This window comes from Chenopodium quinoa, unplaced genomic scaffold (genome assembly GCF_001683475.1).
Source record: "Chenopodium quinoa cultivar QQ74 unplaced genomic scaffold, ASM168347v1, whole genome shotgun sequence".
NCBI lineage: Eukaryota > Viridiplantae > Streptophyta > Magnoliopsida > Caryophyllales > Amaranthaceae > Chenopodium > Chenopodium quinoa.
Genome location: NW_018742211.1, coordinates 1,198,768 through 1,215,655, shown reverse-complemented (window position 1 = coordinate 1,215,655; position 16,888 = coordinate 1,198,768). Strand labels below are relative to the sequence as shown.

At 37.9% G+C, this 16,888-nt stretch overlaps 2 protein-coding genes across 2 annotated transcripts; both read left to right on the top strand.

Moving 5' to 3' along the window:
- The first annotated feature begins 3,115 nt into the window (after window positions 1-3,115).
- Window positions 3,116-9,443, top strand: LOC110733973 (cell division cycle protein 48 homolog). Its single transcript, XM_021914043.1, has 9 exons — window positions 3,116-3,269; window positions 3,423-3,588; window positions 4,615-4,843; window positions 5,708-6,474; window positions 6,566-6,787; window positions 6,880-6,951; window positions 7,069-7,350; window positions 8,294-8,653; window positions 8,970-9,443. Exons 1-9 carry the CDS (start codon window positions 3,244-3,246, stop codon window positions 9,255-9,257), a joined length of 2,412 nt encoding a protein of 803 aa, XP_021769735.1. The 5' UTR covers window positions 3,116-3,243; the 3' UTR covers window positions 9,258-9,443.
- Window positions 9,444-15,005: 5,562 nt separating this feature from the next.
- Window positions 15,006-15,806, top strand: LOC110733769. The gene is made up of 2 exons (XM_021913832.1): window positions 15,006-15,229; window positions 15,354-15,806. The coding sequence occupies exons 1-2, from the start codon at window positions 15,134-15,136 to the stop codon at window positions 15,804-15,806; spliced, it is 549 nt and encodes a 182-aa protein (XP_021769524.1). The 5' UTR covers window positions 15,006-15,133.
- Window positions 15,807-16,888: the final 1,082 nt, after the last annotated feature.

Here is a 16,888-nt window from a genome sequence, read left to right as displayed (position 1 = left end):
TTTACCCAAGAGTTGGGGGCTAACTGCCATAACCCCAAATCATACCCATCTAAAATCCGCTGAACAGCCGGATGTAATGGGAAGCGCAGTCCAGCTTTGATGGCCGCCACACAGCAGCCAAAGCAGCCGTCATCATAGCTGGTACCAGCCGGCCAGACGACAGTGTCTTCTGGATCCGGCACGAACAGTAAAAATTCCGGGCCTATTCTGTGGTTAGCAATAAAGCTTTCCACTTTGTCTTGCATGGTTGCGATCCGGCCCCGGGGTACCATGCAGTAGTAGGGGGCGTTTTCCTCTCTGTAAGAGGCGGACGGCTCCGCCCAATTGTCCCCCTTCTCAACTGCATGAGAAAGTCTCGCCTCTTGTAGGCGGCTATGTCTTTCTTCTGAGCCTGGAGAACTGTGGCCAGAAGAGCTGGACTCGGACTCGTCCTCTGACGAGTCCGAAGAGGACGACTCCTCCCCTCTCCCAGAGGGGCCCGCCTCCTCTCCCTTAGAAGGAGCAGGAGGAAAATTAGACATGTCAACGGTAAGATGGGAAGGGACCACCTTGGCCCCTCTCTCAGAACTGTCGGCTTGGCAGCCGCCTCGTTTCAATTCTACATCTGGCGCCTGGTCAGATGTTTCACTAATGAGAACCCTTTGGGAGGAGCCGTCTGAGTTTGATATCATAGCAGTCTTTTTTGTTCTGGCCATCACGTTTTGCATAGACACAGATACAGTCAGACTTTGTATAAAGGGCAAAGATGGGTCCAGAAAAGGGCAGGCGGCACTCCTAGTCCTAGATTCAGCCGTCCCCGGTGACCGGCTGATCACTAACTTAGGTCGTGTCGTGTGCTTCCGTGGTGCCATTTCAAAAAATAAAAAGAAAATTAAGAGTAAGAGAACTGAGTTACCTGAACGAGTGACGGTTGATGAAGTTCTGGAAATCCGGTGCAGTCGGCTTGTCAGAACAGGCGGTAGGCAGAAAAGGTCCGAAATGTCAGAGCAAGTTCAGGGGTCCGAATGTTCTCGCAAAGTTCTCAAATGTGAAAATGACCGAAGTCAGCACTTCCTTATATAGGCAAAGTGAGAAGGCGAAGGGTCGCTTCCAAATTCAAAATTTGGGCGGGAAAATCTCTCGGCCGTTTGCAAGGTGACACCTGTAGCAGGCCGTCGCCTGTCACCGTGCGACACCTGTCACAGGCAACACGTGACCAGTCACGTGCCACCTGTGAGGGGCAAATGATTAGGGGATTTTTATCCACCAATCATCGTCTGACAAGTGGACTAACCAGGTTCCGCCACGTGTCCTTCACGAAGGCCAATAGGAGCCTGCCACGTGTCAATCACAGATACGTCCTCTACGGACCAATCGAGGCACGCCACGTGTCCACCCATGCCAAATGGGAAAACCGGCCATCAAGGCCCAATCCTGTCTAGAGGCCCGGTCAGCCCTAGGTTTACCCTAAACCTAGAGAGTGGCACGCTTCTCAAGGCTATAAATACTTAATTAATCCTCATTAATTAGGTGGTCAAAAAAAGATCAAGAAATCAAGAGAAGAACAGAAACATTACGGAACTCTAATAACCGGCTAATCTCGCTAACGACGCAGATTACCAACATTAAACACTCTCACCTAGAGAGATCTTATTACTTTAATTTCCGTATTAATTACTCCTTAATCAGGTACTAACTTGACCGTTGGAGGCGGAGCTCTCAGGAGTCTCCGTTATTTTGCAGGTACAGGCGTCCGGTTCCAGTCTCGGAATTGTAACTCTCCCGCAGGACATCAGAAAACCCCGAAACAAGTACCACTATCAATATACATTCATGGATTTCCCAGAAGGCCCATCCTTATAACATGTTCTAAATATGCCTTTGGAGATAATCCTTTAGTGAGTGGATCGACTATCATAAATGTGGTTATATTTTCAATTGACACTTGTTGTTTTTGGACTCTTTCTCTGACGACTAAGTACTTTAAATCCATGGCCTTTGACCCACTCGAAAATTTACCATTCTTCGAGAAGATTACAGCTGCGGTGTTATCACAAAATATTTTCAGCGGCTTGGTAATAGAGTCAACAACACCAAGCCCTAAAATAAAATTCTGCAACCATAATGCATGATTTGAGGCTTCAAAACAAGCAATAAATTCGGCTTCCATCGTGGAAGAAGCAATAATGGACTGCTTCTTACTTTGCCATGAGATTGCCCCATTTGCTAGCATAAAAACAAACCCTGATGTTGATTTCATGCTATCGGAACAACCACGATAATCGGAATCCAAATAACCAACAACCTCTAATACTTATGATCTTTTATATGTGAGCATGTAATCCTTAGTTCCTTGAAGATACCTCATAACTTTCTTTACAGCTTTCCAGTGTTCAAATCCTGAATCACTTTGGTATCTTCCAAACATCCCAACAGCAAAACTAATGTCGGGTCTGGTGCATGTTTGAGCATACATCAAACTCCCGACTGTCGATGCGTAAGGAATTTTCCTCATTTGTTCCATTTCCACTTCATTCTTTGGGCACATCAATTTACTTAATTTGTAACCTTTAACAATAGGTGCAATACCTTTTAAACAAGATTGCATGTCATATCTTTCTAAAACTCGGTCAATATATCCTATCTGAGACAAACCTAGCAATCCTCGAGATTGATGCCAATAACATACTTTGCCTCACCCATATCTACCATCGAAAAGGTTTTAGAAAAGAGCGGAAAAGAGAATTAAATTAGGATCGTAACCTAGACTCGTGATATCATGAGAGAATGTGAGAATATTTGCCATACTTTCTCATTAACCGTTAAACAATATATACAAAAGTGTTCTACGTTAAACTAGGAAACTATACACAAGATAATTACCATAAAACAAGAGATAAATATCAAAGATAATTACAAAACAATATATACATGAATAGATTCAGGCACGGATCGCCCATGCCAAATGAAGAAGTTTTGCAATTATTATAAATGGATGAAATAATTACGATTGTTATGATACGTACGGAGTTTGAAATACTTATGGTAGTGGGTAAAGGTCGCCCATACCAGGTACTCCGTATTAGGCTATACTTCCTCAAAATCGAGGCTTTATAAGGCCCAATCAAAGTGCTTGACTTTAGTTTAAATATAGATCTGACCTCAATTCTTCCAATTTTCTCACAACTCTTCAATTCTCTCTCCTCTCTCCTCTTTCTCGTCTACCTCTTCCAAACTCCTCTGCTTTAACTCAACAATCAAGCTATGGCGGATCATGCTGAATCCTCCGAGTAAGTTTACTTCTTCGTCGATCTCGATTACTTCTCAGTTTTACTCTTTTTTGAAGCAATTGATTTCACCAATTTTGGAAATTCATGCAAATTTTAGATTCCGATTGAATTTACTCAAAATTGTGTTTTTTTTTTCTTGTTTGAATTGGACAGTAAGGGCGTAAAAAAAGACTACAGTACTGCGATTCTGGAGCGCAAGAAATCGCCGAATCGATTGGTTGTTGATGAAGCCGTCAATGATGATAATTCTGTTGTTGCCATGCATCCTGATACTATGGAAAAGCTTCAGCTCTTTCGCGGTGATACTGTTATACTCAAGGTATAATCTTTCTACTGTTATGAATCATGTTGTTTTTAGGGTAATTAGGGTTCCTAATTTATTAGGGTTTTCAATTTAGGGTTCTTAGAATTGTGTTTGCGGCTTTTGAAGTTGGTTTGGCTAGTAATTGGAATCTCTATGTATGATTATGCCGTTGTTATTGGTGATAAATCTGATATAATTTGATAGAGGATGGTGTTAAATCTGGGATATTTTTTTAAGAAAATTTTATTCTATTTTTATTTTTATTTTTTTTTTGCAATTTATTTAATGGTTTGGTTACTAATAGACTAATCGTCGAAAAGGTGATGTGTACTGGGTTTCATCTGTAGTGTGTAAATTTTGCATATTGAGTTTTTGGGGTTAACAAAGACTTGATTGATTGGCTTGCCCTAAGTCAGAGTAACCCCTTGTAGCCTCTGTGCCACTGATGCAATGAATTTGTTTTTGCAATAGATGTTTAATTTAATTTAATTTAATTTAATTTTTTTTTAATTGAGAAGTATTGCAAATTGATACAAAATCTAGATAAATGCTATGCTAGGCTCAAATAAAATTTAAATTGTCCAAAATTTGTGAATATACAAGGAAAGTTTTCAATGATGATACCACCTTTACACTTTCCATGTCTTCTCAAACTGGTTCAATTAGACTTAGGTCCAATAACGAAAGGTGGGCTTTTTTTCTTTTTTTGAGAACTTTTATTTCTCTCCTTACAATCCTCCTGCCGTCTTAAGAAGCCACTAGTTCACCACCATACTGACATCCCCTCCAATGCACCTAAGAAAAATACGGAGTTTATCACTTTTTTTGTTCCTTATATAGTACCTATGTGTTCAATTTCCGCAGGTCTTTCTCCTGTTTTTGATATCTCATCCTTTGTGCTACATAAGTATCTATGTTTATGATCAGAGAGCCTAAGTTCTTTAAGAATTGCAATGTGATTTATTACTGCAGTTGCTGTTGTTTTAGAGAGATAAAACTTTAAGGTCTGACTTTTGTGTTCTTTTGTGGAACATTTTCTAGGGAAAGAAAAGGAAAGACACAATCTGCATTGCCCTTGCTGATGAGACATGTGAAGAACCAAAGATTAGGATGAACAAGGTCGTGAGATCTAATTTAAGGGTTCGACTTGGTGATGTGGTTTCTGTGCACCAATGTCCTGACGTGAAGTATGGAAAACGTGTCCATATTCTTCCTATCGATGATACCATTGAGGGTGTCACTGGAAATCTTTTTGATGCATTCCTAAAACGTGAGTTGCTACTTTTCTTTTCATTGAATGATTCATTTACTGAAGTTGAGCTGTGTATAGCATTGTCATAAAATGCTGCCCAGAGTTTTATGCTATTATATTCTATATAATTATTATGAGTGCTTTTTTGATTGGTTTTATTACTTGTGCTCTTCATTTGAAACTATCGATCATTAGTGTGATGGTATTATCATTTGGTTGCAAGTTTTTACCTGGACAAATGTAGAGAGTAGCTAGACAGGATTTACTACAGTTTTATTTATAAGGAGACTTTATGCATGCAATGCGTGCTTGATTTTAGCTATTTTTAAACTGTATTGGAATATCAGCTTAAAGTTTTATGGAACTCTCTTCTTTCTCTCTTGTTTTTTCTTCCTTTTTTCACCTTATATTTTGGGTCAATTTATTTGCGATATTTCTCCTATAGTGATACTAGTTCTAACCATATGAATATTATTTCCAAACCTCTGTTTTTTACTTGCTCATCTTGTTTGAGAGATTTGAGTAAATTTGGATTTGAGTGCAAAGACAGAGAGGGCCATAGTCTATGTTTTCAAGTAAATGCACTCTGAAACATCAACTTCCTGACTAGCTCAAAGCATCTAGTGAAGAACTGGAAGAACAAAATTTTATCATCAATTAACTGTACAAGTTTTATGGTATATTGTATTGATGATAGTAACATGACGGTCTTTGATGGGTGTTGTGTTGTCTTATAGACGTATGTTATGGCTGGGCTTATCACGAATGGCATATTGAAAGTCTTTTAAAGTAACCTTTGATATTTTAGCCTTGTATATTATTTATCTATAATATCTTCTCCAATAAGTTCAATTCCTTAACTTATTTGTTTAAAACTTTCAGCTTATTTTCTTGAAGCCTACCGGCCAGTGAGGAAAGGAGACTTTTTCCTTGTAAGAGGTGGAATGAGAAGTGTTGAATTTAAGGTTATAGAGACCGATCCTCCTGAGTACTGTGTGGTTTCTCCAGATACTGAAATCTTTTGTGAGGGTGAGCCTATAAAACGAGAAGATGAGAATAGATTAGATGAGGTTGGCTATGATGATGTGGGTGGTGTTAGGAAGCAGATGGCCCAGATTAGGGAGCTGGTAGAACTGCCCTTGAGACACCCACAGCTGTTCAAATCTATTGGTGTCAAGCCACCAAAGGGAATTTTGCTCTATGGACCTCCTGGATCAGGAAAGACTTTGATAGCCCGAGCTGTGGCAAATGAAACTGGTGCATTTTTCTTTTGCATTAATGGGCCAGAGATTATGTCAAAATTGGCTGGGGAAAGTGAAAGCAATCTCAGGAAAGCTTTTGAGGAAGCTGAGAAGAATGCTCCGTCCATCATTTTTATTGATGAAATTGATTCAATTGCTCCTAAGAGAGAGAAAACCAATGGAGAGGTTGAGAGGCGTATTGTTTCCCAGCTCTTGACTCTAATGGATGGGCTTAAATCACGTGCACATGTTATTGTTATGGGTGCTACCAATCGTCCAAACAGCATTGACCCTGCACTGAGAAGATTTGGTCGATTTGACAGAGAAATAGATATTGGGGTTCCTGATGAAATTGGGAGACTCGAGATACTCCGCATTCACACTAAAAACATGAAGCTTTCTGATGATGTATGGACATCTCATTTATTCCTTGGAAATTGATCTTAAGATATTTTGTGGTTTAATACTTTATTTGATTGAATACCTCTTCATTGAACAGGTTGATTTGGAAAGAATTTGCAAGGAGACACATGGCTATGTTGGTGCTGACCTAGCTGCCTTATGTACTGAAGCTGCACTTCAATGTATTAGAGAGAAAATGGACGTTATTGATCTAGAAGATGAGACTATTGATGCTGAGATCCTTAATTCTATGGCTGTTTCAAATGAACATTTCCAGACAGCCCTTGGGCAGAGCAATCCATCTGCTTTGCGTGAAACGGTTGGTTGCTATGATTTTAAACTAGCATTAGTTTCTAATTGTGTTCATTGTTGTAATGTTGTTACTGATTATGACTGGCTTTGGTATGTTAGGTTGTGGAAGTTCCAAATGTCTCTTGGGAAGACATTGGTGGCCTTACAAATGTCAAAAGGGAGCTCCAAGAGGTTCTTTAATTTGCCTTTAACTACGTTGTTTTTTTTTTTTTTTTTTTTTTTTTTTTTTTTATTTTTTTATTTTTATTCTGTGTTGTTAACTGAACCCTTCCCATTTTCCTATTGCAGACTGTTCAATATCCTGTCGAACATCCTGAGAAATTTGAAAAATTTGGGATGTCCCCTTCCAAGGGAGTTCTTTTCTATGGGCCTCCTGGATGTGGAAAGACTTTACTGGCAAAGGCTATTGCTAATGAGTGTCAGGCTAATTTCATCAGTGTGAAAGGACCTGAATTGTTGACAATGTGGTTTGGAGAGAGTGAGGCTAATGTTCGAGAGATTTTTGACAAGGCTCGCGGGTCAGCTCCATGTGTTTTATTCTTTGATGAGCTTGATTCAATTGCAACCCAGGTATGTACGCTTACCTATTTGGCTGAACTTACCTTAGTGTTTCTAAGCTATTCATTGACGAAATCATGTGTCTACTTTTAGGTCTAGTTTGGTAATAAAATACCTGATGTGTGGTGTTCACGTATAAGACCTACATTTTAATTCATATTCTCCTCCTAAATCTGTATTACCATTTGATTTTAGAGCTGAGGTATGAATATCAATATAATTTATATTAAGAAAGTAGAGAATCCTGTAGGATGGAAAAAAAAAATGAAGGCATACTGATATAACAGCTTAAAAAAAAGCTCTCTTTCTATAGTCATGGCCATTTGGCAACCAGTTATAAACAAGGGTAATGGGAATGCATTTGTATGTAATTTAAATCAAGTGTTCATTCCCAATATCACTGAAGATGACCCCAATTTGTCTATTTTTTTTTTCATAAATTTCCGTTTCCACCTAATATTACCATCCAAGTGGTAATGGAAAAACATGAAGAAAACACAAGTTTGGGGGAATGAAATTGTGTTCTTGTGGATATTATATATTTAAATATATATATATATATATATTTTATTATTTATTTTAATGTACACTTAAAATTCATTCCATTACCGCAATTTATTACCGGTTACTTAACGGGTTGATAATGTCTCATAAGTATGTATTGCTTCATATTATGCATTGCTGTGTCCACATTTCCATTTGTGCTATTGTGAGTCGTTGGAGTGTGGGAGAAGGGGGGGGGGGGTTGCGATATGCATGTTGTCTGTATAATGTAGCAATCTAAATCTTAATTATTCCATCGCTTTAACTTTCTGGTTGAGCTAACCTTGCTCTATTTTGATTTCTCACATTTTTCAAAAGATATTAATGTTTGCAACCTGTCAATATTAAGTTTACTTTTACTTTCATCTCATTCTGAAGCTCACTAATACCAACTGGGGTGTGTCTTGTGCAGAGGGGAAGCAGTCAAGGAGATGCAGGTGGTGCTGCAGACAGGGTCTTGAACCAACTTTTGACCGAAATGGATGGAATGTCTGCCAAAAAGACTGTTTTCATCATTGGAGCCACTAATAGACCTGATATTATTGACCCAGCTCTTCTGAGACCAGGTCGTCTTGATCAACTCATTTATATTCCTCTTCCAGATGAGGAGTCCCGTTATTCCATCTTTAAGGCTGCCTTGAGGAAGTCACCTATTGCTAAAGATGTTGATATTAGAGCACTTGCCAAGTACACTCAGGGCTTCAGTGGGGCAGATATTACTGAAATATGCCAGCGGGCTTGCAAATATGCAATCAGAGAAAATATTGAGAAGGCAAGTATATATGCTTTGGTTGGGTGAATTTAACATGGTTTTTTTTTTTTTTTTTTTCCTTCTGTTTTGGATTAGGGAGTTAATATTTCTGCTCCTTATGTTTTTTTTTTCCCAATTGAAAATTACACAGCTTTCTGCTCTTTTGATAAGTGCCTTCATGGTATCCTTATGTATTTTTTTTTTAATGAAAATGGTTAACCCAAGTATCTCTAAAAAATGTCAACCTAATTATCTTAATTGATTTGCAGGACATTGAAAAAGAGAAACCCAAGTATCTCTAAAAAATGTCAACCTAATTATCTTAATTGATTTGCAGGACATTGAAAAAGAGAAAAGGAGAAGCGAGAACCCTGAGGCCATGGAGGAGGATGAGGAAGAGATTGCTGAAATCAAGGCTGCCCATTTTGAGGAATCAATGAAATTTGCCCGCAGAAGTGTTAGTGATGCTGATATCCGCAAGTATCAAGCTTTTGCGCAGACCTTGCAGCAATCAAGAGGATTTGGCACTGAGTTCCGGTTTGCTAACACCACTTCAGGGACTACAGGTAAAGATGCTTTTGCTGCCTCTGCTGGTGGGGCTGATGAAGATGACCTCTATAACTAGATTCTGTTTGTCATTTTTTTCCTTTCATCTTATTAATGAACTATTTAAGAGGAGTTGTTACTCATAATTCAATCTCGTTTACACCTTTTGCTTGTAAGATACATCCTGATGTTGGATTTGGTGCTACGAACAGCTATTCTAAATCCAGACATGGTTAATACTTTAGAAATGCTGGTTTTCCTGTCATTCTGTTTGTTTCTCTGGTTGCTTTTCCTGCTACAAAAGGTCAACTTTCGAAGTTTTAAAGGTTAACAAGTCTATAATAAACAAGTGAAAATGAGTGTTGAACACTAAACATGATATAAAACTTCTATAAACAAGTGAAAATGAGTGTTGGTGAACACTAAACATGATAGAAAGAGAGCTTTTATTGATAGTTTAAAGAGGAGAATCCTATATAATTAAAGGGGTATTGTACAATAGTAATGGATTGAAGTGTATTGGGGCGGAATAAAACAAGGGGTAAATTTTATGGGCTAAAATCGTATACTTGGATTGGGCGCTAATAAACTAAAGTAATGATTGTCGAGGTAAATATTACCCATCCTTCACCTACAAATTTTTACCTACACCCCCTTCCATCAAAATACGTCATCTTATAATATTTCGGGTTTTGAACCACATATAAAATGTTCATTTATATATATATAAGTGTTCAAATTTGTATCATTAAATGTTCAGTCCTGTTAATACGATGTGTTATGTTCAAATTAGTATTTTTTTTTTCCATTTACTTTTAGACAATTTTCTTATTAATTTGTCTTATTATTTAGTTAAATTAATAGGCTTAGTTTGAATAAATATCTTTCAATGTAGAATAAAATTAATTCAGTTACAATTATAATATCATTTCAAATTATTACATACTCATTGTTTCTTAAGCACACAAGGTAACTCTTTTAACTTTTCAAATGTAGACACATGCTTAATTTATTAAAAACAATATAACAAAATGCAAAACTTAGTTCAAAAATATACAAATCATATATATGTGCCTTACACAATGATTATTGTCTTTTAATTTAATACATTTGGTATGAATATAAAGTATATAGAATCATCGTCCTTGTCATACGGTTATACCCCTTCTATTCTTATGATGTTTGTGCGTTTTCCTTTATACATATTTTATTCTCAATATATATACATAATCGTTTTCAACCTTTTTTTTTTTTTTCTTTTTTTTCATTGTCCTGTATAATAAGAGATCAAAATATTTTAAAGAAAAATGTTAGTAACAATCAAAATACACTATAAACAAAACAGGATAATTAAAAAACATTTATAAAAACAAATTTAAACACATTGGCAGAAAATAAACATAGTTTAATATAATAATGAACAAGTATTAAAATATATATGAACATCTTTTGACATTAAAAAGAACATATACCAAAAGTCAAATGAAAATCTTCAACACGAGAATGAATAAATATAAAATTTTATTGAGCAATTTTTAATATAATAACAAACAAGTATTAAAAATTGAAACAAATTTCTTTCAAAATAAGAATGCACAAGTATAAAACTAAATGAATAATGTTTAGATATAAACATAAATATTTTATAGAATGCAAATGAACATCTTTCAATATGAGAATGGACATGAAATGCAAAGAGAATGAACATGTATCAAATTTAAATGAACATATATTAATATGAAAATAAATGATCATAAATCAACATAAATTAAAATGATATTTTTTTTCCACCTAAAACAAACTTTTACGACAGATTAAAATTTACTAGCCAAAATTTGTCAAATAACAGTTTTAGTGACAAAATAAGTAATATGAAATGATAATTGATGGTTCAATTTCAAAAATCTAATTGATAATTTGTCTTTAATTTTAGTCACTATAATTTGAATTTTTTTTAACAATTATAATTTGAATATTAGTCCTACAAATGAACATAAAGACCATCTAAAATGAACATATACGATATATTAAATGTACTAGTCAAAATTCAGCGAATAATAATTTTGATTAAATTATGTTATAATTATGGAAAATTCTTACAACGTAATTTAATTATTATTATAAAAATCACTTCCATTAAAAACTATGAGAAATTACAAAGTCTAATTGAAATTTCTTATTAGATTTATGAAGAATTCTAATGATTATTTATTAACATGTGAATGACCATATACTAATATATAAATTAAAAATTACCAAAATGAAAATGAACATTCATATAAAAAAAATTCCGCTACGAACTAAATTTACATTTCTATAATCCTAAGAAATAGATCAAATTGTCCATTATATTAGGGTAATTGAACTCTGTTTTTAATTATTTTGTCCAGAAATTTCAATTTATATGCTAATAACACACTCTAGAAGTTAAATCAACTTAAAATAAGGTATACCAAACATCATTCTACAATAATCATAAGAATTCATTATTGTGATAAAAATCATGAACTGCTACTACTAAAATTTCATATTATTGAAAAATAAGGTTAATAAAAAGTTAGGTTTTGACCTTTTTTTCGAAAAATAAACAAATTATCAACTTACAATTTGATTATTGGTCGTTCTTTTGTAGAAATTTCCTTCGATTTCTTGATTTCGTCTCTTACATTTAATGTTTTAGTAGATATCTAAGAGCATTTTGATTTATTTTTCAAGAAAAATTTGAAAATACTTTGGTAGTTTAGGAGAGAGAAAATGGAAAGAGAAAGTGGTAAAATTATTAGGAGAGAGAAATTTTAAATGTTGGTAAAATTACAAAGGAATCTCATTTTTAAGAGGAGAGAGAAAATATGGGAACTGACTTTTATTGTTAAAGACTTTTGTATAGTATACACGTAGGAGGGGTGTAGGTATTAATAACCCTCTCTCATCGATTTTATAATTAGATTGGTTTTTTTTTTTTTTTTTTTTTTTTTTTTTTTTTGTTGTAAACTTATTAGAATGAGTAATAATTAGGAAAAATTGTCAAAAATACTATAAACTTTGAGCGATCCGCTAAAAACAAGTCAAACTTTTAATTATTTCTAAATAATAAAAACTTTGGGGGTGTCTACTTTAAAGTTTAAACAAGTAATTTTACCTGCAACCTAAATGACCGGTTAATTTTTTTTTTCTTTTTAATAAATTTGTTTAACAATGTAATTAACTCTTAATAACAACTTTAATTAACAATTATAATTTTGTTTAAAAAATTTCTTCAAAATAAAATAGGAAAAATTGTCAAAAATAATACAAATTTTGAGCGGTCCGCCAAAAACAAGTCAATATTTTGATTATTTATAAATAATACAAACTTTGGGGAGTATTCTCTTTAAACAAGTTATGACCTGTTAATAACCTAATTAATAGGTTATGTGGGACACGTGTTATTATCTTAGTGTTTTAACCATTTAATTTTTTTTTTTTTAATTTTTAAAGATTATTATTATTATTATTATTTTTTTTTTTAAAAAAAACTCCACCTGTTTCGGGGTTTTCAGTGTCCCTCGGGAGAGTTACAACACCAAGGTTGGATTCCGAGCACCTGTACCTGCAAAACAACAGAGACTCCGGTTGGGTGGAGTTCCGCCTCTGACGATCAAGTTAAAACGTTTACGGATGATGTAAAAAGTGCAGAAAGTAAAGTATCTTCTCGGATTCCGAGATCAGGAGTAAATATCTGCAATTAATGATTGCTCTACTTTTGTTAATATTTCTGAATGTTTTCCCATGGGGGAACATCTCCCTATTTATAGGGTCTCATGATGCGTGCCGCCATCCTAGGTTACGGAAACCTAGGAATGGTGGGCTTTCTCGGGAATTGGACTAGGAAGGCCGCCTTTTTCCCGATGACAGGGTGTGCCACGTGTTAAGAGAGGATTGGTTCTTTTGAACCTCTCGTAAGGTGACACGTGTCACCATGTGATTGGTCCACGTGGCCCTGGAGGGTATTTTTACCAAAAACATTTGCCCCTTACAGGTGTGACGTGGCGTGCCACGTGGCATCTATGACACTTGTCACTTGGTCATTGTTGAATAGTTTTAACCGTTTGTCTTCCAGGCAAATTAGAGGGATGCCCCTTGAATTACCCTTCCTTAAATAATCTTTTACCCTTCCCATTTTTGGACATCTCCAAGAAATTAGAGAGAGAGTCCCGTTTTTTAGAGAGATAAACTCTGAAAACCGCCTGTATATTCATCAAGCAATTGCCTTCTTTTTCCTTTAGATACAACCATCCACCGTCTGTTCATTTCACAAATGGGGGACCATCTGAACCGTCTGAGTATCTTTCAAACAATTCTCACTTTCCAAGGGGTTACAGACTGTATAACGTCTGTGCTTTTAGCAGACAGGAGAACTTCTGAGAACCACCTGGATACTCTTCAAGCAATTCTCTTTTTCAAGGGGGTACATCCGGTTAACCGCCTGTGCGTCGTGCAAGCAATTTCTTGATTTCTTCCTGCTAGCTACAGCTGGTCAAGGCTTGACTGTATGTCAGCTCTTCTTAGAGGTAACGTCTCTCCCCTTCTCAGCTCTTTCATATTTTTCCGTTTGCGTACATTTTGTTCCATAAATGAACTCACCAACAGCACACACGACACAACCTAGTTTAGCAGGCAGGCGGTCCCCTGGTACGGCTGAGTCTAGGACTGGGGGTGCCGTCTCTAGGTGCTTGGATCACTCTTGTTCATCTCCCAATCCGACTGTCTCTGTGTCAGTGTAGGACACAATGGCTCGGACTAGATGGACGACTGTAGATCTGAAGTATAGGGAAGAGAGCGCAGACAGTGCACCGCCCGAGATAGAACAACCTGAGGAGACAAGAGGATCTCCTTCAGGTGCACCCAGGACTCCCAGTGACGAGATCCTTGGGTTAGAGGGCGGAGATGGTGAAGAAGCCGCCTCTATGCCTGGCTCCGAGGAGGCGGATGAAGCTCTTCTTGAAAGAGACGGGGGTGAGACCGCCTCTAGGTTTAGGTCTGAAGAGAGCAGCAGCTCACTATCATCGGTTGAGGATAGTGAGGAGAAGGAAAGATTAAAACGGAATAGTGAGGGGGATCCCTTTCGGATCCATGTCTCTGCCAGAGACAGGGCGAACATAGAGAAGCACCTAGACGCCTTCAAATCCAAGCGTCCTCTTGGCGAAGGATATACCATCTGGGTTCCGCCTGAATTAGGGACCATTGCCTGGGAAGATGACCAGCCAAATGCCAACCTTTATTTTTGCTGCTATGAGGCGGCCTTCCTAGCCGGTCTCCGCTTCCCCCTCCATGACGCAATCAAGGCTATCCTGCGAGGAGCCTTGGCGTGTGGCAGTTAACCCAAATTCTTGGGTTAACATTCTGGGCTACATCGCCGCCTGCGAGATACAAGGTCTCCATCCCGGCTGGGAGGCCTTTGCCCATATGCATTATCTGAGCCGTAGCCCAGGCACCTGGAGGGCGTGGAACACATTAAGCACCTACCCCAAGTATTTGATGACCTTAGACAAACCGTCTAAGTGGTTTGACTGGAAGAACCAGTTCTATCTGGTTTCTGTCGTCCAAATGGCAAGAGAACTTTGAATAACACTGTTATAATAAGAAGCCGGATCTGTTGGGGCAGAAGTGTAAACTTCCAAAAGTCCCGGATGAGGACTATGAAAAAATAATAGAAGCTGGGTTTTTTGAACTCGCAACCACCACTCTCTCATCCGGGGAGTTGATAAGTGTACCCAAAAATTGGGTACCCAAACACGAGTTTTTGAAGGACAAGGGGTTCTTGTCCGCCTGTGCTTTAAGCAGCATGTTTGACAGACGTATGTATAGCATGCATCCGGCAATTTTATGCCGTCTTTAGTGCTTATAACTTGTGATTTATTTTTGCCTGCTTGATGGTTTAATAGGTGGTTCTTTTTTGCAGAAAATGCCAGAAGGATGCTCTTAGAAAACAAAACATTTGCTTGTTCTACAGCAAACATCCGCATGGAAAATGCGGAAAAGAAGAAAGCCGTACTGGCGGCTAAAGGCCAGGTATAAACCGCCTACCCCAGCTTCTTCCCCATTTGCCTTATCAATGTATATAGGTGGTTATGAGTCGGCTGTGTAATTAATGCCTGGTTTTGACTGTGTGTTTGACATTTAGTTCGTTTTTCAGGATGGAAGAAAGGGAGCTCCTAGATCCCTTTCCAAGTTGATCAGACAAAGGCCGGGTGACGAGGTCACCAGTTCCAACAAATCTAGAAAATCTTCTGCTCAAACGGCTTCCAGGCTTCCGCTTGTCAAAAGCCGTCTGACCGTTGGGGGAAAAAGTATCAGAAATGTCAGTCTGGGAATTGACCTTTCTTTCCAGCTGGGTGCCTCTGAGGTACCGAAGGGTGGCCAGCCACCCAAAGCTGCAAGTGGTTCTGCAGTGACTGTAGGGGATTCAAACCCTCAGCCTTATCCCCAAGGTAATGTTGACCCCTTCAACTCTCCCTTTGAGTTGGGTTGGCCCATGCGGGTCAAGTCACATTCCCAACTTCAATCAGAAGGATCTTCGGGCAGTCGACGATTTGTTGGTGGCGCATATGTAGCTTTCTCACCATATCTAACTTCTGGTGCAGATTAATCCCCTCAGTGGCCGGATGTACAACAGTACTCCAAGGCCATGCTGAAGGCTGTCCCAAAGGAGGATAAGGAGGCCATCCCCGGGATTCATACATTCAATGTTGATCGCATCCTTGCTATGCTATCTGAGGTACAATAGTTTTATTTTCTTTCTTTCAAGTGTATTGTCGGCTGCTTTTTTTAACACCGTTTGCATTTATACAGACGATGTTGCGAATAGAGGGGCTAAAAAGGCCGTATGCCCGGAAGCAGGAAGAGGTAAGGCGGACCAAGAGAGATGCGTCTGATACCACTGACATTGCTCAGTATCAAATGCTAATTCACGATCTTGAAACTAAAGCTCAGTACCGCAGGCGGACTCCATAAAAAAGCTCTAAGTTGCCCTCAATGAGGCTAATCTGAAGGCCTCAAATCTAGAGGCGGAGCGCGACAATGCTAAGCTGGAGCTAAAAAATGCTCAGGCGGGTCTCAAGTTCTTGGAGGAGACCAGGAAGGAGAACTCCATTCTAAAAGTAGATGTCAACCGTCTGTAGAAGGAAATGACAGCCATCAGGGAAAACTTCAAGGCCACAATGGAGTCTAAGCAAAGCCGGCTCATTGAGGAGAATGAGCAAGATGATAATGGCCTGGTCGCTTGTGTATCCTGAGGCGGATTATAACGTTTGGGAGCTGGTCTACAGATACGCAGATCTTGCCATCCTTGCTAAGGATGAGGGTCAGCCGGAGCATGAGCCCTTCCAAGAGTGGGTCCAGAAGGAGCTTGCAGAGGAGGATGAGGAGGCTGCTGATGGTGATGATGACGTAGAGGAGGAAAAGGAAGGAGAGCACCAAGCCCAAGTGAAATCTGCCCAACTCCGCTTGCTAAGGATACTCCTCCGGCGCCGACTCAGTAGTTTCAGCTTATGGTTGCTGCCTATACTTTCGGCATGTGTGCCGTGTATTTCTTTGTATTTCCACAACACTTATTTCTCCGAATGTAGATCCGGTTAACAGTTTCTCTCCCACCCTTTTGGTCGATTTTTTATAAAATGATTTTTCGACTCTGTTGGTTTTGCCAATCTTTACAACTTGCATTATTTCAAT

Bases quoted from the DNA above. Each gene is read 5' to 3' on its own strand.
- LOC110733973 (XM_021914043.1), top strand. From the start codon at position 3,244: ATGGCGGATCATGCTGAATCCTCCGA. The intron at 6,475-6,565 runs GTATGGACATCT...TTCATTGAACAG, and splicing joins ACATGAAGCTTTCTGATGAT to GTTGATTTGGAAAGAATTTG. The intron at 6,788-6,879 runs GTTGGTTGCTAT...TTGGTATGTTAG, and splicing joins CATCTGCTTTGCGTGAAACG to GTTGTGGAAGTTCCAAATGT.
- LOC110733769 (XM_021913832.1), top strand. From the start codon at position 15,134: ATGCTCTTAGAAAACAAAACATTTGCTTGTTCTACAGCAAACATCCGC. The intron at 15,230-15,353 runs GTATAAACCGCC...TTCGTTTTTCAG, and splicing joins TACTGGCGGCTAAAGGCCAG to GATGGAAGAAAGGGAGCTCC.